The 22,737-nt window shown below is 43.5% G+C and overlaps 2 protein-coding genes across 2 annotated transcripts in view; one reads left to right on the top strand and one right to left on the bottom strand.

Moving 5' to 3' along the window:
* LOC146668351 (sphingosine kinase 1-like) overlaps positions 1–8,773 on the top strand; it is a 38,315-nt gene extending 29,542 nt beyond the window's left edge. Inside the window, exons 4-5 of the mRNA XM_085410248.1 lie at positions 1,169–1,284; positions 7,434–8,773. Of these exons, the coding sequence (XP_085266374.1) occupies positions 1,169–1,284; positions 7,434–8,292 (975 nt within the window). The 3' untranslated portion in view covers positions 8,293–8,773. The remainder of the gene's footprint in view (positions 1–1,168; positions 1,285–7,433) is intronic.
* Positions 8,774–15,035: 6,262 nt separating this feature from the next.
* The window catches only part of ube2o (ubiquitin-conjugating enzyme E2O), a 46,500-nt gene continuing 38,798 nt past the window's right edge, over positions 15,036–22,737 (bottom strand). Inside the window, exons 17-23 of the mRNA XM_085410249.1 lie at positions 21,843–22,213; positions 21,582–21,762; positions 20,629–20,765; positions 19,540–19,743; positions 18,626–18,683; positions 17,273–18,110; positions 15,036–16,896 (exon numbers count right to left, since the gene is read on the bottom strand). Of these exons, the coding sequence (XP_085266375.1) occupies positions 16,869–16,896; positions 17,273–18,110; positions 18,626–18,683; positions 19,540–19,743; positions 20,629–20,765; positions 21,582–21,762; positions 21,843–22,213 (1,817 nt within the window). The 3' untranslated portion in view covers positions 15,036–16,868. The remainder of the gene's footprint in view (positions 16,897–17,272; positions 18,111–18,625; positions 18,684–19,539; positions 19,744–20,628; positions 20,766–21,581; positions 21,763–21,842; positions 22,214–22,737) is intronic.

Raw genomic sequence — 22,737 nt, forward strand, 5'->3', positions numbered from 1 at the left:
ATGGCGTAAACACACTAGTTTTCTATTCTCTCTGTGAGCACATGAATATTAGCACTCCACAGTACTACAAAAGATTGTGCTACCAGGCTGGATGCTGACTGTTGGAGCCTGACCAATACCGGACTTTTGGAGCTGATGACAATGACGTGTTAGAGTTGAAATGGGAAAAATCATGGGTTATTGTTTCTCCCCACCACAGTATTTCATACAATACTTGCTACATAGAATATATACATATGTACAATGCTAGAAATTTCAGCAACACAGTGTAGCGTTGGTTAGCGTTGTCAGCCCACACAGAGGTTTCCTAGTTTGAACATTTCAGCCAGCAGGAGCTTTTCTGTGTTTTCTCCCCTGCCTGCATGGATTTTGTTCAGGTCTTTGGTTTCTTCCCACGGTCCAAAGACGTGCGTATTCGGTTGATTGGTGATTAATTTATGTTAACCCTGTGATAAACTGGCATCATGTCTCAGGTGTACCCTTCCTTTTCTCCTATGACAACTGGGATAGGCTCTAGGCCCCCACGACCCTGAATTGGACAAGCAGTTAAAAAAGTGTATGGATGGATTGGTGGTTGGAAACTTGCTGTGCAGATGCCATTCGACTCTGCTGCACTGCTGCATGCACTGCAGGTGTTTCTAAGAGTATCATAAACTGTTGATATGATATCAATATTTACAACCTGCATTACTGTACTTTCAGCAAAAAATACATTGTAAATGCAAGTAAACTATGGACAAAATTGGGCCACACTTTCTCTTGATATCTGAATGTAGCTGCTTTCATCAAACACCTTGTGAAAAGAATCATTCTAAAGAGCTCACTGAAGTCAAGCGTGTGACTGTAACAGGATACCGCTGCTGCAGCAAGTCAGTTTATGAAATTTCTTCCCTCCTAAATATTCTATGATCAGCTCTAAGTGCTATTATTGCAAAGTGGAAGTGTGTGGGGACCACAGAACCTCAGCCTTACAGTTCCAAACCTCCTCTTGCATTAACATCAGCGCAAAATCTTAATTGCATGGCTTTCCACGGTCACCAGCTCCTGCTGGTTTGATGTGCAGGTGGCCCCGTACTTTGGTCCATACAGTGTATATCTGTCACTGGCTAGCTGACACAGTAAATTTTTCAGGCCACCTTACTGAGGCTGTATTTTCTGTGTGCGTCAGGTGATAAATGGTCTGCTAGAGAGGCCAGATTGGGAGGAGGCCATCCGGACACCGCTGGGTATCCTTCCTGGTGGATCAGGCAACGCCTTGGCTGCATCCATACATCATTACTCTGGGTGAGGCACGCACACACATGCACAAATCAGTCATCAGCACTCTGTAGAAACCTCAAAACCTTGAACCTTTTTTTTTCCAGTTTTGGACTGTTGGATAGATAAAGTAAAACATCATCTTAAAAATAAAGATCTTTTGGTTTTGCAATTTTAAAATTACGCTAATAATTAATGAGCAGATTAATCGGTAGTAAAAAATGATTCGTTTCTCATGATGAACCCCTGGTGTAGAGCTCCACCGAAACCAGTCCAGCCAGTCTGTGAACATACCAGCCTGAGCCACACCATTACACGAGCAGCATGCACATACCTGTGGTTAAGTGATTTAAATCACATGCAGTGTGTAGTTTCAACCAAACAGTAGCTGTCATTAGTAATTACTTTCTTAGCAAGTGATTGTAGCAGGAGGAGGTCTGTCTATTTTTATTCTCACGTAAGAACAAAGATCTGCAGACAAGGACTCTGAATCGTGGCTCTGATCCCTTTAAGTGTGGTTCAGTGGGGCCTGTTGAACCTTCTGTTTCTCATCAGTCATATAACAACAGCTTTTTCTGTAAAATGTTGTGGACATGTTACAGAAATCAATAGGAAGTATTTATGTGCAGCGTTGCTGTAGATACAGCATCTTTTGCACAGCTGAACCTCAGACACACATGGTCCTGACTCCTTTTGGTGCTTTTCGTTGTAAAATGCACTCCTCTCATCTGAATTAATTATTCATGACTCATTCAAATGGGTTATTGTTTGGAGATCATTCAGCCTGAACACAGGACAGAAAGAAGAAGTCAGAGGGACAGAAGATAAAGGAACTTGTTTACTCTATAAATGCAGTGACATTTATTATAACACAAATACATACAAGCAGCTTACTCGCGTATCACACACTATCCCTGCAGTGACACAGTTTGGTCTGTAGTTAGTGGGAAACTCAAACACTCAGAACACAGTTGATGGGAGGAGTTTAAAAATCAGTTAACCACATATCACCTAATAATAAAGCTCTCCTCAGCTGATATCAGCATATGTATCAGACCACGTTTATCTGTAAATGTTCATGTAGCATAAACTGTTACTAACTACTGTCTAAAAAGAAAAAGACCAGTGGCGTTGTTTATGAAGTACAGTGTCATCGGTTTGAGTCTGAAACCTGCAGTACATCAGGGGTCAAGGACATCGTAATGATCCCTGAGGGCTACAATCAGCAGAAGTCACTCAACCATCAACCAAACAGTTAAATGCAATAAATATAACATCATAACACGGAAACATCTGGAATAAAATATTAACATTAAAAGCTGTTATTTAAAAGGTCAGTGGCAGCAGATGTTATGTTTTCCTTTTTTTAATTATCTGTGCAATAATAATGATGATGATGATGATGATGAGAAGAAGAAGCATACCTTGTTTTTTGTTGTATTTTTTTCCAGTTTGCAGTAAATACTGAACCATTTATTGGTTACATGACATAATTTACTCATTGCCTTCATATGCTGGGCCAGTGACTCCTAAATCATCTTCTTGATGTGTCAGGACTCTTTATGCACTCATACTTCCTTGTAATTACCAGAAGCATAAAACAGGACTGTCACTCTTAGCAGGGCACGATGCCAAATCATCACTTTGTGCGGCCGTTTCTGTTGCATCTTAACATGATGCTGCAGTCACATTAGAGAAAACAGTGGATGGACACTGGGGCACGTCCAAATTATTGCATTTGTGTGCAGTGAACGAAACAGTCTTGACAACAATCTTTTAAATGGTCAAGTCAAAGAAAGAACCAGGTATGGGCGACTCGCAGTCAGTTGCCATCTTCAAAGCAACTGGATTTGAAGATTTGAAACATGATTAACAAACACAGCCTTGATTTTATGTAGGAATATAACAAGAGTGCAACCAGTTGCAAACCAGTCGAGGCCCCAATTGCAAAGAGATGTTTTACAGACAAGTTGCACAAATCAACACAGACTGATTGATTGATTGCAACATGTTGCCCTCAGGGTGTTGCTGGTTAAGTTGACCAGTTGGTCACTGTAGCTACTTGCAGTTGGTCTCCAACAGCCATTGCCTACAATTGTTTCTTGGTTAAGGACTTGCATCTCTGTTTAAGTGGCTCGTGTCAGGTGTTCTCAGTTCTTCTTACTGGTATTTATTTCCACTAATAGGCAGCTCACACCACTGGAGAGTGTACGTGCCTAAATCATCCCTTCGTTTGGTACCAAAACATGTGACACGCAGTTAATTTTCTTACAGGTGGTTGGTTTGTTTCATAAAGATGTGGCTTCTTGGTCCATTTCTATACAAATTTGCGTCCCTCTATGTAAACAGCTTTTGAACTGTGGCTTCTATTTGTGTGTTTAGATATTCTGCTCTTTATACTCTAAAGTCACCATGTGGGAAATGGGGAAAAAAAGCTTGTTTAAGTGCTTTGAGGCGCTTCCTTTTCAAGCTGCTTCTTTTTTTGTAGGTCACATGAGCTTTATCTGAGCGCCTCGCTGTTTTATTTAATTAAATAATTTTTCACTCAAGTGTTGTTTTTTTCGGCGGGTGTTTTTTGTAGTCAAGCAGTTTTTTGTCCTGCTGTCTTGGATTTAAAAAAATAATAATGGGGGGGGATTCCAGACTGAATAAAAGTTAAAGTGAATATAGTCAAACTGAAGAAAACACCTCTCACTGGTGGTTTATTCTTTCATCTGCCAATCAGCTTCTCATCTCAAACAATAGTCTTCCAGTGAGAGCGGCAGCAACAATGGGAGGAAGGGACCAGATTCTGCATTGTTTACTCTCCTCTCACAGTCCCGGGGCATCCAGAAAATCTCTCCCTCTCTGTCCTGCAGTAGCCCTGGCCAGATTGTATTTGGTATTATTCCCAGCTGAATGTCGGGTTCACCGAGGCTACGTGGATCAAACGAGCGACAGCTAGAATGTATTTGGTGTTATGCAAAACACTGGCAGTGTGCAGGTTTGCTGGCTGAGGGTCTAATTTGCTTCTGAGCAGGAGCTACAACGTCATCCAACCATCAATGGCAAGCCATACAGTTCTATATCGCTTGTCACAACGGTACCACCCCCACCACATCCGTCATCCCATCAGGAGAGCAACAGATTTATTGCCCACTCAGACAGGAATAACAAGGAAATGACAGAGAGCAAAGCCCACAGCGCCAGGCGCACCACTGATGCTGTGGACACATGACAGAAGACTCCGCGGAAGCGGCAGGCCCTGACAGGAGTCCTGGATGGGTGCAGCAAGGCTTCGCCGCTTAACTAACACCAGCAGCTTCAATATGTGTCTGTCACAGGCTGTAGTCTCCCAATGCTTCAAAGCTACCACCATTATTCCAGTTTGAAAGAGACCAACCACTTCAGTGAGCTACACTAACATTCAGACCTACTGACTGTAAATAAAAGATGGATAGATATGGAAAACGGCCCATTGGCTCCCTCTATCCATGACTTAATTTCACACTTTCCTGATGAGTTAGTTGTTGAATACAGTGGGATGTTTGTGTTGTAAAATGTGAATAAATATGTAAGTCAAAGTCTAAGAGGATAAAGCACATTTTTAGTGCAGTTGTACTTTTATCCTTCTTTTGGACTCTAATCTAATCTATTAGTTGTAATCAATGAGATTTTAAACTAGTGATTGAGAACCTAAAGCAATTAGAAAATGTTTACACAGGTCAAGTGATCCAGGAGGTCATTTTTATATGTTCTTATCCATGAGTGAGACCCACAAATAGACCTTGATGCATCATCAGTGAGCAGAAGAGTGTGTGTTATAGTTAATGTCACTGCATGTTTAATATAGGAGAGAAATTAGTGCATTGAAATGTGGACAATAAATGCAGTTTAACCTCGGTGTTCCTCAAGGCTGCATACTGGGACCCCCTCTGTTCTCATTCATGTTCCTGTCCACTTCACACACAGTGAATACGGCTGCGCACGACACCACAGAAACAGTAGTTCTCAGATTAAACTCAAGCGATGACTTATGTGCTAAACACCTTTAAGACACTTTGCTTTTCATCGGTGGACATCAGTCAAAGGAAGATGGCTGCCGTTCTTGAGCCTCCATCTGAAGCTTTTTTCTGTTAACACCGAGCTTCTCCTCCACATTGTTGCTGTGCACTTACTCTATACTTTAAGGTATTGTACAATGAAGAGCTACTTTTGGCTGGTTCCCTATTCACAAGGTAGGCAGGTAGCTCCACATGTTCTGTTTTTGTTTTTTTGACATCAGATGGCCTTTCTGGCGCAACCCCAAAGGGATTTGTGTCTCCTCCTGGGATCAAACCGGTGAGCTTTCTTTTGTTAGGTAAATCACTAAACTTAAGATCGTGTACCATGATTGGCCAAATATTTGACTATTCAATATTTGTTCGTTGGGTAGGCATTCAGTTTTTCATTTTGGGTATTTGAATCTCTCTTGTTAACCTGCTTTATTTCACCTCATTGTTGCTAACATGTTGCTAAATGTTTGACATTTTTATGCCACAAACAGCATCCTGCTGCTCTCTGATCGCGTCTTGCTCTTTCTTCTGACATTGACAGAACTATCTCTCTGAAAGTAAATGTTGCTGAAATCTGCACACAGTTGCACGCTGCTCACAAAGGTTTATTTCTTTGCTCTTTATTACCCCAAACAATCCAAGAGCACGTCTATAAATCATGTTGTGGTTCGGTGCTCTATAAATTGAATTAATACCTTTAACACATAAAACTGAGAGGCAAAGCAGGATGAGCTGGAAATCGCCTTATAATCAGATTATTTCTTGACCTTTTTACCAGAGCGTGATTATACAGTAACAGAGCTGTGAAAATGTAGATGAGTTTGTTTGGAAAGCTAGACTGATGAATAAATTCAGGATGTTGAATATGGAGATATCTGAGCTCCGCTGAGACGTCCATTCCTCGCTGTAATTGGCCGTTGGCTGTAACAGCCGGCAAATCTGTGGGTGCGTGTTAACGTGACCTTCCACCTCTGTATCCGTTCTCCCAGATGGGGTCGTCTTTGTTATCTGAAGGCCCACACTGTCCTTCGCCTACACCCCCACCCTCTGAGCTTTGTAGGGGCTCCACCTCTTCTCTCCCCCACCTCAGTGATTTCAGATAGCACAACAAGGTCACTGTTAGCCCTGTATTGTATAACGCCACTTTTTAAAGTTCACTTACAAAAACACAAGGATGCCTTGACCCACTTCCTAAAAATACAGAAGGAGCCTTTCTGTTATATTTTGGTGTCTTTATCTTGTGTTTGAAACCAGATTTTTTAACTGCCTCCTCCTGCCAGACTGATGAGGGGAAACTCTGTCTGCAGAGTCTCAAATGATTTGTTGTTGATATTTTATGAACTGAAACATAAATCAACACTGAAAATCAGCTTTAGTTTAGTTGAGGGTCTAGATATGTTTCCAGTTTGGATCAGACGCCTCTGCTTTACATTACAAAAGCCCGTCGCTCACATTTAAATAGATTTCATTGCAAATAATGATTAAATGGAACCAGAATGGAAGCTGTTCTGAGGTGGATGTTTCTCTTTTTATAAATAAAGCTTGGATTGTGGATCAGGAGGTAGAGCAGGTCATTTCGCAGTAAGTCTGTGGAGGAGATCTCCACCTCCACAGTTTGCATGTTGACGTGTCCTTGGGCAAAATGCTGAACCCTTAAACCTGCTCCCCTCCCATGTGACTGAGTGTGCAGCAGGAAATGCATAAATGTGCTTGTACAGAACAAAAAACACAAGGAGAATGTGGCCTGTAGAGGTGATTTCTAAATTAAGCTGTAGCAATAAAATAAATATAAGTGGTCTTTGGGTTTTTAAATGTCTAACTTGCATATTTACATGTCAACGTTTCAAAATCTTGTCGTATATTTACTTTAAGGCTGAATATTCTGATTATTTAATAATATGCACACTGCTTTCTTGATTAACTGATATATTGTTGTGAGTTGTTATTTTTAAAAATCACATTTATCCAACAGCTGAAGATGTACAGTTAACAACGACATTAATTAATCACCACAATACATCCTAAATAATTTACTTGCAAATCACTTATAATTTATTCATGTGGTTGTTTCAGCCTAACTGTGGTCGTGTCTGAAAGCAGGAGCTGCCATGAAGTGTTTAAATGTCCCCTCTCCTCCTGCAGAGCCTCTCCTGTGACCAGCGAGGAGCTCCTGGTCAGCTGTGGCTTCCTGCTCTGCAAAGGTCTGGTGTCCCACATGGATATGGTCTCCGTCCATCTCTGCTCCAGCCCCCGTCTCTTCTCCTTCCTGTCTCTGGCCTGGGGCTTTGTAGCGGACGTCGATATAGAGAGCGAGAAGTACCGTCACTTTGGCGCCGTCCGCTTCACCATTGGCACGCTGGTGCGGCTGGCCTCTCTCCGTGTCTATAAGGGCAGGCTGGCTTACCTGCCCGCCACCAAGGACCACAACAGCGAGGAGGCTTTGAGGAGTAACACAATGCTCTGCAAGGATCGGGTCCCCCCCGTGACACTACCTGCTGTAAGAGACTCCTCCTTCCACAACTCCTGCCACTCCAACAACTCCCTCAAAGTGAGGCGGGTGGAGAGCACGCCTTCCCGAAGCGTCACCAAAGCCCTCCCCGGCCCACACGATTCCCTGCTGCCACCTCTGGATCAGCCGCTGCCCGACGACTGGGTGGTGGTGCCGGAGGAAGACTTTGTCCTCATGCTGGCCATGTACCAATCCCACCTGGCGGAGGATCTCCTGGCGGCACCAGAGGCCACCCCGGACGACGGCGTCATTCATCTTTTTTACGTTAGAGCGGGGATATCGCCCACCGCGCTGCTGAGGCTGTTCCTAGCTATGGAGAAGGGTGCACATCTGACTACTAACTGCCAACATCTGGTGTACACTAAGGTGCGGGCGCTCAGGCTGGAGCCGTACTCGCCCAAAGGAATAATTACAGTAGACGGAGAGGTGGTGGAGTACGGCCCAGTACAGGCCGAGGTGCACAGAGGCCTGTCGAGGTTAATCACTGGATGAGACTGAACAATCTCGACTGCCCGCTTTCATCTCTGCTCTGTGACGGCGTTTAACAATAAATGTGTTTCACCTGTCGCATCAGGAGCTGTGCAGCTGCAGGAGCAAAGCAGCGGATTCAAGCCTCCTGATGTTATTACATTAAAATGAGCGGAGTGTTCAGTATTAGACAAATAATGAAACAAACTCCAAATAATGCCATCAATTACACTAAAAATGACTTTTTTTTTCAAGCTTAGGTTGATATTTTATTATTAAACATTCTTTTCACAATAAGAGATTTTAGCACAGATATTTTGACCTGTAAATCAACACAAACTGAGTCCGTTCAAAGTTGATGCAATTGGCTCATTTCAAGCTCCATACTAGAGTAACATCAGTGGCTCCACAGTGTAGTGGTTTACACGCCCCAGTTCTAATTCCAGGAAGAGACACAAATCTCTAAACTGACGGCAGTCCTGCCTCATTTGAGCTAAAACACAAACACATAAAGACCCACACGTTTCATCATCCATTCATCAAACGTTCAGCCTCCGGAGAACGAAAATCCATCACCATCTTTTTCCCGGCGTCTCGTTTCATCGCGGCTGCACGGACAGCGACGTTTGTCTGCGTCGCAGCAAACACATCAGCCAGAATTACAGCATCTTATGCAACGACGGGGGATTAGTTTTCTCTGGCCTTTACACTCCTCTGCAGTGCAGCGTGTTTGTGTCTGTTTGTGTGAGAGAGGCTGAAACTCGTAAATGAAAGCCTTTATGGACCTGACCTTCAGGAGGGAAGGTGCTCGTCTGTGTCACGGGCGACGCCAAGGCAGGAAAACGTCTGTTTCTTCATGGTATCTTAAAGTGAACCGCAGCTAAGCACATTGTATAAATAATCATTAGATATAAGTATTTATATTTAATTTATTTATATTTATTTTATCATGTATCAGAGCTTCGTGGGGCGCTCCTGCACCAGCGTTCCTGGTTTCTGATCAGAGGCCGTCACGTTGTTTCGCTCTCTGAAGAGTTTCTCATTGTTGCCTTAAACTCGTTAACTTGATCCTGTTTCTTAAAAGCACTAAAGGGTATTTCACACATTCAGTAGCGCCTCCCCAGTTCCCGATTTTTAAACCAGCCACGTTAACTTGTCCAAGCAGAATTGCGTTCAACATATCTTCATCCAGCCTAGAGGCTGTGTGGGCCTCAGCAAGTGAATCACACCAAAATTTAAGTAGAAGTCCTACTGGAACGTTGGGAAATTGAGTTTCAGCTGTGGAAGCTGCTGCCTGGCATCAGTGGATCCAGACTTGTCTGGGCGAGAGAGGTTCCCTGATTGCCAAATTTAATAGATTACAAATACGAATATGTATTCCATCGTTTAAGTGAATCACGGGTTAGAGTTGGGGTCACTGATGGCGACGGGTGAGAGTGAATGTAAAGAAGCAATCCACCTTAAAACACAGTAAACAAGCGGTCACACCCACAGAAATCTCACACAGCTTTGGCACCGTTTTCACGTTCATATTTCCCTCGTGACTCAGACTTTCTTTTGGCACGAGATTTTCATAAAGCGGCAGGAAAACATCAGAGGAGGAAAATTCGTTAGAGGTTTTGTTGACATAAACAGGGTGTGAAATCTGCGAGGCGATTGCTGCGCTTCCATCTTCACTTGCGACAGTTTTCAGTTTTTGTGTCTGTTTTTTTTGGTTTCGCAGGATGAAACCGCTCCAGTGAAAAATGTTCACAGGCACATTTTGTGTGGATGTGAATTCTGATTAAGCCCGATTTGTTTTTACACTCGCAACAAACAAAACTCCCTCAGCCGTGTCGTCGTGCTGCATGCCGGACCTTAAAAGCTGCAGAGCTCTTTGCCCGTTTAGAAAAACCACTACACCTCCAGCAAGTGTTTAAGTGCTCGCGGGTGGAGTTTCTCCCTCAAACAGCTGTGGCTCTGCTCCTCCTCACTTACGTGATGCTTCAGTTTGTATTTTTTTTTCCTTGCCTCGCTCTCTGCCATCCCGTCATTCTCACCATAGCACCCATCATCTTCTTCTGCTTTCAGCCATCTATTTGTTGCTTTTGGTGCCACTGCAGAGCAGTCACAGCGCGCACACACAGTGGCAGATTTATCATCACCGAGGTGTCCTTAGCATTGAGCTTTAAATCACAGAAAAATGGCTGCAGATTTCAAAATGTTTGTGAACACTGAGGAGCCTTAAACAGGGGTTTTGGGTGGAGCTGGTTACACTGAGTGTGAGGGAGTGGACATGGAGGAGGAGAAGGGGGAGATATTGACTTGTTAAATGCTGCATGAGGTGGGCGGTGTTGTGTTCCTTCCCCCTCACCCCGGGAAATCATTGGGGAACATTAGTAGACTGTCCAGATGCAGTGAGTCAGAGGAGGACGTGTTTCACTTCAAGCTGAGCAGTAAAATGAGGGAGGGGAGAGGCGACGGTGATCTTTAAGTCCACATACGAAGGAAAGTTGTGGAGCTTCGATGTGCCTACAGAGTCGCAGTAAACATGCTGATGTTTCCATGTTTTATTCAACACGCCAACGACTGTTTGAATCTGCAAAGGCTCAATCGTTAGAGACCAAAATTTGTTCCCTCTTCCGTGTTTTTTGCACAATGTACGCTTGTTGCCAACGCCACGTTAAAGCCTTCGTGGGACGTCGAGGTTGTGCTTCCATAGTATAAGTGAATCACGGGCCCTAATTTAAGTTTGTGCAATCGTGCTGGAAACCTGCTCGGTCCAGCTGGGGGATGAAGCAGGATCAACCTGCTATGATGATGTTCAATTATCTGGAAATTTGACTAAATTTAGAAGAAAAATAAACCTGCTCTTAAGCAGCAGCAGGTTTTCTGCTCTGTCTGAAAAAGCAAACATTATGTAACATTTAATTTTTTTTTCTAATGCAGAGTCCATTAGAGCACTTACATCTTTTATTTTTAATTTTTTTTTCAGTGCAGTCAAATGTTTTATGTCCTGTGGTAGTGTGCCTTGATTGTGCTGCCCCCCGGTGGTTTAAGTGTGGCAGTGCAGTTAACTTGCTGCTTTTGGGTCAACTGAAGAAATGCTCATTTGTTTTTTTGGACACATTTAGAGACACCGATGAAAATATTTTATTATGAAAATTAAAAATATGCGAGAAATGGATTAGCTCTGACACGTGCTGACATCAAGTCTGCTGAATAATCTTATTGACCGATCTCTGATCTGTGCGGGGGAAACCATGGATATGGGCTCAAATTGTGGTCATAAATATTTTGTACTTATAAATCAGGATTTGTATGTGTAAAAAGAATTTGTGTTTGTGTAAAAAAGATTTGAAACTGTGAAACTCTGCACTCAAGTTTCAAGTTACAAGTACGAATTTTGACCCCATTTTTCTTCCTTTCATCTGATTGGCCAATGTCACGTCAATCACAAATTTAACAATCCAACCAGAGAACAGATGGGTTTGGCTGTCATACAAAGTATGTACAAAATATTTATGATCACAATTTGAGCCCATACATGGAGAGTCAGACCAGTTTTCCTCTGTAGGTCGATGTGACTGAAAATCCGAGTGATAGGGCGATGAAGGACCTGACAATTTGCTGTTTGTCTTTATCTGCTGCTTCTGAACCGCTGTCATCTTCTGTGTTTCAAAGTTTACGGTGAAGGGAAGACGAGTTGTTTTTATTTTATTTTATTTTTCAGTCATGCTGATTATTGAATGATTGATTCTTTATTCTAAGAGAGATCTATTTTTCCATTTAGATGAATGTAAGTTTTCTAAACTAATCAAATCACTCTACTGACGTGCTTTTGACTGAAACAAATAAATTGAATTATGACAAAAAAGACAAACTAGTGTTTGGTTTGTGAAACGCTGGCTGTGTCCTCCTCCTTCCTGCTGTCAGGATGAACTTCTCCAAAAATCAGATGTTCACTGAAAGGTTTGCCTGCACAGCTTATCTTATATGTAGGTCAGGGACACAGTAATTGCGTCCACGTGGCCTGAATACAAAGGAGGAAGATATCATCATCATCATCACCTGCACAAGGACAGAAAACTCAAAGGAGAAAAGTTTAAGTCATGACTGGGTCATGCATCCTGCATCTAGCTGCATCACAGGGTGATTTTGCAGGTTTACTCTCAGGTGTGTTACTGCTTCAAAACTACACCTGAAGACATAATCTATCACTGACAGGAAACCTGCAACGCAGTTCTTTAAGATTAAATGTTCAAGTTGCTTTACAATTTCTGACATTGGACCAAAATGAGTGGGTAGGTATGCAGCGCTGCAAACCTCTGATCTGGTGTGTTAATGAGGGATGTGTCCAACTCAAATCCACCCTAGGGAGGATTATTGAGGACAAATGTTCCACATTCAGGGCTTTTGATAAAAAGTTATATTAATCTTGAGTAAATATGATAATTAAATAGTTGTTGAAATTGTGGAGCTCATGTCTCCACTTTACCAAGATCTGGAAGAAGACCTGGACTGCCATCCTCAGATGAGAGGAAGCTGGTTTGGTTGTTCAGGAACAACCCAGGAGCCACTGAAGCTCAAGGAGTTATTAGAGGGTGCCAACCAAGAAAGAAGCCCCTACTCCAAAATCATCATCTTCAAGCTCGACTCGGCTGCCCACACAAGCCAAACGCCTTCAGGAGAAAAGACTGAGCTTTTTGGTTAGAGGAGTAAATGTGAGGCTTTCAAAGAACACTGTACCAGTTGTCAAGCATGGTGGTGGTAGAATCATGCTTTTGGGCCGTTTTGCTGCCTGTGGTACTGGTACATGACACAAAGTGGTGGAATAATAAAGAAAGACTACCCCTCCAAATTCTTCAGCTTCCCCTCAAATCAAGAGCTAGACAGTTGAAACGTGGACACAGATCTTCCAACACACTAATGATGCCGAACACACAATTATTATTATTTTTTTAAAGTAGATAAAGGCGGATACATTTTAGCCCTGGGTGGATTAGAGAAAATCCAACAAATTCAAACTAGCACACCTAATTCTTGTTTTTTAAAATGATTAAAGATGCTGTACAATCATCCCAACCCTAGAAAAAAGAACTCATCAAGAGCCCAAAATTATGACATTCATGCCCATGATGTTCATATGACAATCTCAGCTGATGGGCTGCAGGAAAATCAATTTGTTTTATTAAATTTTCTGCCTCTGCTGACTCGAAATCTCAGTTTCACAGATACGGATTTATTTTGGTTTAAACACCTGGAGACGCTGGCGCCTTCATTTTGACCTCGACCCGGTCTGAGAGCATTTCAGCTTCATCATCTGGAGGGAAAAAAAAAAACAAAAAACTACAACACAGCATCTCTCAATGTTTCAAACCATTCGTGTGTTTGAGGCAGTGTAGCTGAACTAGCCCCGAGGCTTTGCCATATTCATCTCTACAGCAGCCATAATTCTTTAATTCAACCCAATGAAAAGGGACCAATTTCTTAAACAGTCAGACCAGTGCATTCAACCACCAACTTCCTAATCACCTGTCCAAGTAGGATAACAGGTGAGGCTGGAGCTCATCCAAACAATGGACAAGAAGCAAAGTTCCCTCCGGACAGGTTGATAATCCAGCGTTAAGAAAACAATCATCCGTGCTCATGTGCCGCTCCGTACACCTGCATACTTTGTTTTTCTTTCCCGTTCACAGCTGCATCAGGGTTTGGATACACAGGTAATTGAACCTGTTCATTTCCAGCATGTCCTCCACTACAGCAGCAGGCTTGATTCACACTGGACCTTTTAGCTCCTCCCCCTTTAACCCAACTTTTTTCTGATTGACTGCAACTTGCAAACAGAAGGTTTGAACAGCAGGTGGGTGGAGCTTCTGTGCTTAAGATAATGATATTCAGGACCTCCCTTCTTTCTGACATCATACAGGTACAAAAAAATAAAAAGTCACTGTAAGAGCTTGTATCTGACAGAGAAACAGGTTAAAAGTGGAGCAGGTCGCCTTTAATAACATTCATTCATTACCGAGTTTGTACTTTTCAGGTGATTTCCTTCTTATTATTTTTGTATCCGGCACAAATAAAGCCACAAAGCTTCTATGGTAATGCTTGCAAAGTTTAATACATCACTGTACAGTCGTCTTAAAGCAACAAAAGTAAACCATTAAAAAGATGAAACAATAAGTACAATACACACTCAGCATTTTGTACATACTCTACGCCCCGACTCATCACAACTCAAGTTTGTGTTAAATATATACTGTATGTATTCATATATTTCAATATAGTCATGATGTCTGTACAGAGGGAATCAGGCTACAAATTATAACTGAGTTCCTTTTTTTTGTTTGTTTTTTTAAATATTATATCAATAACAGGCCACTGTGGAAATGTAGACATCGTACAGTCAAGTCTTGTGTGTAGCCCATTCGAAAGGCTTAAAGCAACAATGTTACATGCTTTGGCTGTAAAACAAACCTCTCGCATTATTATTAATAATAATAATAATAATAATAATAATAATAGTTTCAATCTGAAGAATATACACACATACACAGAAAATTATACAAAGCGTCATGGGCTTGATATCCTGTCGGACTTTTATTTTGAGATCTAGAGATGGATTCACATTTTCTGTTAATGCTTCTGTTGATAAATGAGGACGAGGGCGAAAGATGAAGATGGCGGGAGTAATGTCACCTCCTGGTTCTCGGTGGAGCCGGGGAGGGAAACACGCTCCTCTTGAGATGTGCGACAATTTACGAACAGCAGCATGATGACAGGAGGTAAAAAAAAGAAAAAAAAAAGAAAAAAAAAAAAAGAAGAGGGAAACGATGCTAGAGGCAGCAGTAAAGGCAGTGAAATCATGAAAAAAGTAAAATCTGAGAAGAGGAAAACAAATCACGGATGCCTGATTTCCACATCTGATACAGGGGGAAGAAAAGAAAATAAAAGGGGGGGGGGGTAAAAAAAAATGGAAGACAATACCCTCATGTTTATTCGTTTATTAATTATTATAAGTCTCTAAACGCAGCGGCTCTTGGCTTGTTGTTTCTATACTTTCATACTCTTCTGTTACTGCTTTCTCATCCACAAACACTTCTCAGCATCACAGATCAGCACAGGCAGCGCTATTAAAGCATCACAGGGCATGTCTGACCTGTCCAATAATAATAATTACTAATAATATTTAGTAGAATAAGAATAACGAATGCAATTCTTTCAAAAGTTGTAAACACAGAATGCAGATTTTCCTCAGGAAGCACGATTGGACCCAAAGGTTTGAGTTTCACAGCTTTGTGGAAACTTTGTAGCTAAAACCCCTTTTTTTTCCTCCTTTCATCCAAATGTAAGATATTTACTGTAGAGGCGTCATCCCATTGGCCACTTGAATCAGAAAACTAACTAAAAATGAACAATTAGGCAGATTAATTATATCATCAACATTCATACTCGACTGCAGTTTACGTTCTGATCTAATTCAACTGGGCACGTGCAGTTTGGAGGGGGAACGAATCAGAACACGGCAGCGGTGGGAAGGGGAATGAGAGAAGGGAAAAAAACAAAAAACACTGGAGCAGGATTTTAGTGGTTTTTAATGCGTGTCCAGGCCTGCGTGGGTTAATGAGTAAAGCAAGACACAAGCAGCTCTGTACACAAGAGATCATTAAGAACAATTCAAGTAAGGCAACATGTTGACATGAGATGGCGGAATGGATGCCGTGTGGATTTTTTTTGTTGTCGTTTTTCATTGTTTAAGTTGTGTCATCTGCAGTGATGTGGGGTTGACTACAGTTCAGTGAGTAAAACCACCTGAAATGGATCAAAAGTTCGACGTTGGCGTACGAACCGCCTTGATAAATCCTCCGACTAAACTGCGCCACATACACTCGCCCGACTGGCCGCACCGCCTGCTCCTCTGCACGCACACCAAACAGCTCCAAACCTCCGGAGGTTGATTCGTATGTAAACTTTGCCACTCGATGTTCGCCGCGTGCTCCGGTGATGAGCGAAGGAAGATGCCAGCGAGCGTGTGGTGGTAGAAGTGGTCTGTGGTTGGCAGTTTTACTGACGTTCGGCCTGTTCTTCTGTGAAGATTCGCGTGAGTGTGTGAACAGAGAGAATTTGGCAGAAAGCGTAACAACCGGTGAGAAAAAGTGGTTTTATGCGCGTCGCCTCTCCCAAACTTGATTGTCCTTTCGTTCGTTCGCTCGTTGTAGTGCAGGATGGTACAGTGATAACATCAGTAGTGCTACAGATAGCTGCAGTCGACCCGTCGCTGACCGGGAGCTGGGCTGTGCAGTTTTTCCAGTGGTACCCAGTTACTTCTTCATCCGGCAAATCCCCCCCCCCCCCCCCATACGGCAGAGGATGCTGGAGGCTAGTGGGATCATGAGAGGGGGTGTAGGAGAGGACATGGCACTGATTCCTCATCTCACTCTTTTTTTTTTTTTTCTTTTTGCATCCACGCCACCACAGTTCTTACTGGCGCCACTTTTTTTCCCCCTTTTCTGTTTTTTTTTTTTTTTTTTTTTTTTTTAACCTGCGTCCATGAAAAGATGACAGTGTGTGAATGACGAGGCAGCTCCCTCAGGTGTGTGTGCAGGTGGGTGAGTCGCTCTTTATGCTTCGCACTCGTCTGCAGGGACACTGAAGGAAACAAAAACATGATCAAATCGTCGTCCCGAGCAGAGCCCGCTCACGCTCCCGATCAAAGGTGCGGCTCTCTTGCAATCGTGGTTCGATTATGGGGGCAAGAAAAGGCAGAATGTTGTGGAGTTCAGGGCAGCAGGAGCAGTAAAGACTAAGAAATGGAGGTAAAGGTTAAAAATGTGGGCAGTGCTGGGGGCTTAGTGCAGCTCTGGACAGGGGTACAGCAGACAGAAAGCTGTAGCCCCCCTCTCCCAGACAACAAGTAATGGATCCTCCTCGACGGCTTGAGGCGGATGAAAAGGTAGAAGAAGAGGAGGAAAAGGAGCAGGGAACAGTGCAGTGGCATACTGGGAAAGGATGAGGAGGCACTTACTTGTCCTCTGTGTGCTCGGGGATGCCTGCGGCTGCCAGCGCAGCTCGGTACTGCTGCAGCACGCCTCGGACGCTCTTCACGAATCCCTTTGAAAGCGGGAAGAGCGGGAAGCCGATGTCGGGGTAACCGCTGCCCTCCGGGAGGAAGCTTCGGTAGCTCTTTCTCCTTTTCTTTGGTCTCACCACTGGCTGGCTCCCCGAGGAGCCCGCCCCTCCTGCGCTCGCTGCGGCAGAACCCAACTCGGACGTCCCGGTGCGGCTTACGGAGCCGGGCCCCGCAGCGCTGCCCCTGTTTTCACTGCCCAGAGAGCTGTTCCCCAGGTTGCTGTCGCAGTCTGAGTTGTTGCCCAGCTCCTGCTGAGAGGCTGCTGTGGTGGAGGGACTCAGTCCTGAATCCTCCAGCTCCTCCTCCATAATACTGGTGACGCCTGCTCCCGTGTATCCCTCCTCCCCCGCCTTACCAGGGCTGCTGTGGGCCACCGCCACGGGCCCCGATCCCAGGGCCAGCTGCTCATCCAGAGGCTCCACAGATGAAGGTCGGTCCTTGGAGTGCTGAGCCCTGGAGTACGGGTGTGCGGCCTGCCCTCGCTCCGCAGAGTCGTGCAGCTCCAGCCACGACTCCAGCCGGTGGACGAGCCGCCAGCCATTAGAAACAAAGTGCTCCTGGATCTCCTGCTTGAAGACCTCAATGGGATTCTGGAGGAGTTGCGTCATAGACTGCACCATCTTGATCAGAGCCATCTCATTGTAGCAGCGACTGTTCTCGTATCCCTCCTGGAGGCCTCGGTCACTGTCGAAGCCGGCCTCGTTGTAGTAAGGCTCATTGACGAGGATAAGGCCTGCAGGCACACATCGAATCAGGATTTGTGAAAAACAGAAAAATAGCTCAAGACTGTGAAATCTGCTAATTCAACTGCAACATTTGAAGCTAAAAGATATCCGAGATTTAAAACCTGGATTCTGTTAGTCTGGCAGGCTGCAGATGTTGTATGGACATGGTGTCATGTCTGTGTGTGAGGCAGATATATTTAGTTGAGTAACTTCTGAGCAAATGAAAACATGAATAAAACATTTTCAGCTGCAGAGAAGAGAAGCAGCAGTGTGTGTGTGTGTGTGCTTGGTATTACAGCAATCTGGGGACCTACATCAGTTTCATGTTCACATTGTGGGGACGTGTCTTCCTTGTGAGGACAATGTACTTTGTTAAGTTAGGAATGCAAGCTTTAGAGGTCAGAGTAAGTAAAGGTTAGACCAGGGTGAGAGAAAATCTGCAGGAAATGAAAGTGAGTCAGTGTGAGGTCCTCTGTAGTGATGGATGCACAATCTGTGTGTGTGGGTGTGTGATTGCACTAACCTTGTATCGAGATGAGGACTTGCAACAGGCTGGACTTGCTGGTCCATCTCTCAGTGCCCTGCAGATCACAGCAGCATTAAAACAGCTCAGCACTGACGTCTCTGACTAGTGAACAGTTCACTTAACGCTACAATAAGCTAAAGTAAAGTCGTCCCCAGATTACACTTTTCTCACATTAGATTACAATAAAACATCCAAAGGTACTGTGTGTGTGCAGCCCGGACACTTTAAACCCCAAAACATTCAGCAGTTATACAATTCGTACTTTAGGTTCATATGTTGAGAGTTTAACTGTAACTATAACCTGGTTGGTTACAGTTACAGTGCTGTTTCTAAGTTAGTCCTCTATTCTTTTCATTAAAGGTGAAAGAAATGTGTGTTATTCTCCGTGTCTCCAGCTATCTTGTCTCCCTCTTCTCTTCCCTGAGCCTGGTTCTGTAGGAGGTTTCTTCCTGTTAAAAGGGAGTTTTTCCTTCCCCCTCTTGCCAAGAGTCATATATCCACCCTGAAATCCACACCACTCTAATCATCCATAGTGGTTGAATCAGCCACACTGAAGCAACAGTGGAAAAAAACAAAACAAAAAACCAACCTACTACAATCAGGAAAATCTGAAATGTGACACCTCGTACATCAGACACACCAGAAAGACTCTACTGACTGCCAAGTCCAATTAATTTAAAAGTTTAAACTGGTTTAACAAAAACACTTCAGGGTGATCAACTGAATCTTTCAGGCTGAAGTTTGGAGAAACACACTTCACTGATGTTGTTTATGATTGGGTGATGAAGAAGAGGGACAGATTGGTGAACACCGTACTGCAGTGACCTGATAAAAGTCCACTGAGAATACTCTGAATCATGTGCTCGGGCTACAAAGACCATCTTGAGGCTGTCCACACCTCCGGCACTCACCTTGCCTATCCAGGTGCCCAGCAGGCTGACGCAGACCTTGCCGTTGTCGTAGAGGTTGGGATTGAGGCGGCCGCTGCACTGGGACAGGTATCGAAACAGAGGCGGCACAGCTGGGTAGATGTTAGGCAGCTGGATGTCAAACAGGAACACACCGTCCTCGTAGGGCGTACGAGTCGGCCCTTTGATCAGAGCCGAGAACAGGTCCTGTGGTGGAGCGACAAAAGAAAAGTACAACATGTTTGATGTTGTAACCTAAAGGAGGCCGATGTTCAGGCGTCTGCAGGAGAATACGTATGAGATAGCAGAACAAAGTACAGCGCAGCAGACGTAAGAGTAAAGCCTGGCTGCTTCTACCTTTCATTCCCTGTAATTTTTTAAATATTTATTCTTTTATTAATACTTTTAAACCTCATGCTGGCATTTGGGTTTGAAAAAGGCCCATTAGTGATCATGAGGCTTTTAAGAACTAGCAATTTAATTTTATGCTGTCAAAACGACTTTTTCCAACTTAAAAATGTAAGTTGTGTAAAAGGAATGAAAATATTTTCTGCACATTTGTGGCCTTGAATCTCTGCTGAAGGCATTTTTTTAATACAGCGGAGAAAAACAAAGGCTTTTGAATTACTACATATCTACAAATGGTTGATTTCACCTAAATATGAAGGTGGTGGTAAATTTGTGTCCTTGTTTAGTGTCTTTTAGTAAATCTACAGATTTTCCAGCATTAAATGAAACCGTCCAAATTTGGAGCATATTACTAAAGAAGAATAATCTGTTTAATGATTGGGATCATTTCCTGCTCCATATTTTTACTCTTTGACTCCACTACACTAGCTTTGCATAACCTACAGTTCAAAATAATCCTCAGCTTTTACGCAACCTTCAACTCAGCTCTTCAATTAATCTACACTGTAAACAAGACAATTTAGCTCCTCCCCTTTTAAGCCTTCAGACACGCTCACAAACTTTCTGTTTCCGAGAAGAAACCAAAGGTGGAAAATCAGGAAAAGCAGAAAAGTTTAATTCTGAAAAATGACAATAAAAGCATGCACTGCTTTACTTTCCCGGCATTAATGACAGGAAACCCACCATGCGGTCCTCAAAGGTTTTGACCATGATGCCATCAGGCAGCGATGTCGCTAGCAGAGCCATTTCCTTCCTCACCGTGCTGAAGAACTTCTTCGCCTCCGCAGGCTGGAACTCCATTTTCTTAAACGAGTGAGTTTCTGTGAGAGACAGAAAGGAGGACGGCGACGAATGATGACTGAACACGACCACAGTAAGAAAGAAATCTACACAATTAACTGAGCATTCAGTACACAAAACGATGCGTTCACAGGTGCGACTGTGTTAGTGAAAACCATGCAGGGAAAAAATAAATCCTAAAGCAGCAGATCAGGCTGATGGTGATCTGACCCACTTCTGACACGACGTGTATATTTATTGTATTTGCCGTTCATCCTCTGTCCTCCTGAACGATCTGCAGGTCTCTACTGGACTTACAGGTTCAGCTACACCGATGATGTAAACCACCCGATTGTGCCCATAAACCATATAAAGCAAACATGGACTCAACATCTGTGTTTTGGCCGCAGCTGTGTTTGTGTTTTGGAGCCAAAATTGACCATATTTGGATGAGGGGGCGGGGTGTTTAGTTATCAGCTACGGCGAGTTTGGGAAACCATCCGCAGAGGCCATAACGGTTTTCCTGCAGGCTGTAAATAAACTTCTGTTGTCTCTATTTTTGAAGCCAGCTTAAAGGAAGTGCACTTTTTTAACATTTCAAGTTTACTTCATTTTTCAGCTCTGGAGAAAAACCAACAGCAACATCTCAGCGCATTTATGTGGTTTGTCAGTACTTTTTCTTTGTAAAGTTAACAGACAGAAATTCCTGCCTCAGACAGTCGAGCAAGGTTCAGTAAAGATCAAGACACTGGAAAAATAAAACCAAAGGAGATCTGGAGGAGGATAGATGGTGTAAAACAAAGACAACAAGCGTGGGGGGGGAAGAGAGTCACAGGTTACACATCTGAATGTCTTACCTGGTGCCCACTCTAGCACCGAGAACACCTCCCCCTTGGCACTGGTAAATGTCACACCGGGTTTGCCGCCGCTCTGCTGGCACAGTACCGGCGTGTCACTGAGAATCTCACTGGGCCACTCTTGCTGACCTACGGGTGTCTGCGCCTCCTGCTGGGGCTTTTCATCTCCAGCTCTCTCTGCCTGTAACGCAGCGACAGGTAAGACGCGGTCTAATGAGCGGAGATATCTAAACGAGGTAAGAGCAAAATGATTGTACACACCTGTTTAACACCCGCCTCCATCCCTGCTCCCACACTCCCCACTGCCTCCACCACAGCTTCCATCTTCTCCTCCTCCACGATGGCCACGTTGTCCAGAGTCTTCCTCAGGTTTTCCTGGAGCTTCTTGATATCGTCTAGGAAGCGTTTCTCCTTGGTCGGTTTTTCTTGGGTCGTCGGCGTCACCGAACTCGCCACGTTAGTCATGGAAGCGGGTTCGATGGAGGTCGGGGAGGTTGGGGAGCCACCGGTCCAGAGCTGCTCCACAGTCATATTCTTCAAGCTCTCCAGGATCTTCAGCGCCTCTTTCAACTCCCTGAAGCCCCGAGAGGCTCCATCCTTACCGGGTTTCTCCGCTCCGTTCACAGCTCCTCCTGCAGCGGTTCAGACACAAGCCGACAAAATGACCACAAAAGCAGTTTACAGCAAAAGACAGAAACTGTTTCTTTGATGCGAAAGCACCGTGTGATTTTGATTATTGACTGCATCAAATTTTTTTTATTGTTTTTGCTCCATTTGACTTATTTTTATTTTTTTATAAGGGGTTTAAATATACTGTTTTATATACACAAACTAGTCAAAATAAATGCAAATAAATCCATAAAATGTGGTCAACAAATTCCACCAAAATACCAGAAACGACGTCACATTATATATTTTTTAATATCTTCACTCTTTGCATGAAAAACATCCACGAGTCTTCAGTTTATAGGTTAATTTCTTTTTTTTTTTTTAAACAGCCAGGTATCATAGTTTTTAGCATCCAGTATTCAAAAAAGAAGAAAATTTGAACATGTTGAGGGTTATTTTCAGATTAATAAACAAACATGCTGATCTAACAAGTATTTAAGGCAGCAGGACGGTGGATGAGTCATAGTGAACTACAACTAGAGGCGAG

The sequence above is a fragment of the Rhamphochromis longiceps genome, linkage group LG6 (genome assembly GCF_057381845.1).
Source record: "Rhamphochromis longiceps isolate RC_006_pf linkage group LG6, R_longiceps_female_GT1.1, whole genome shotgun sequence".
NCBI classification, from domain to species: Eukaryota; Metazoa; Chordata; class Actinopteri; order Cichliformes; family Cichlidae; genus Rhamphochromis; species Rhamphochromis longiceps.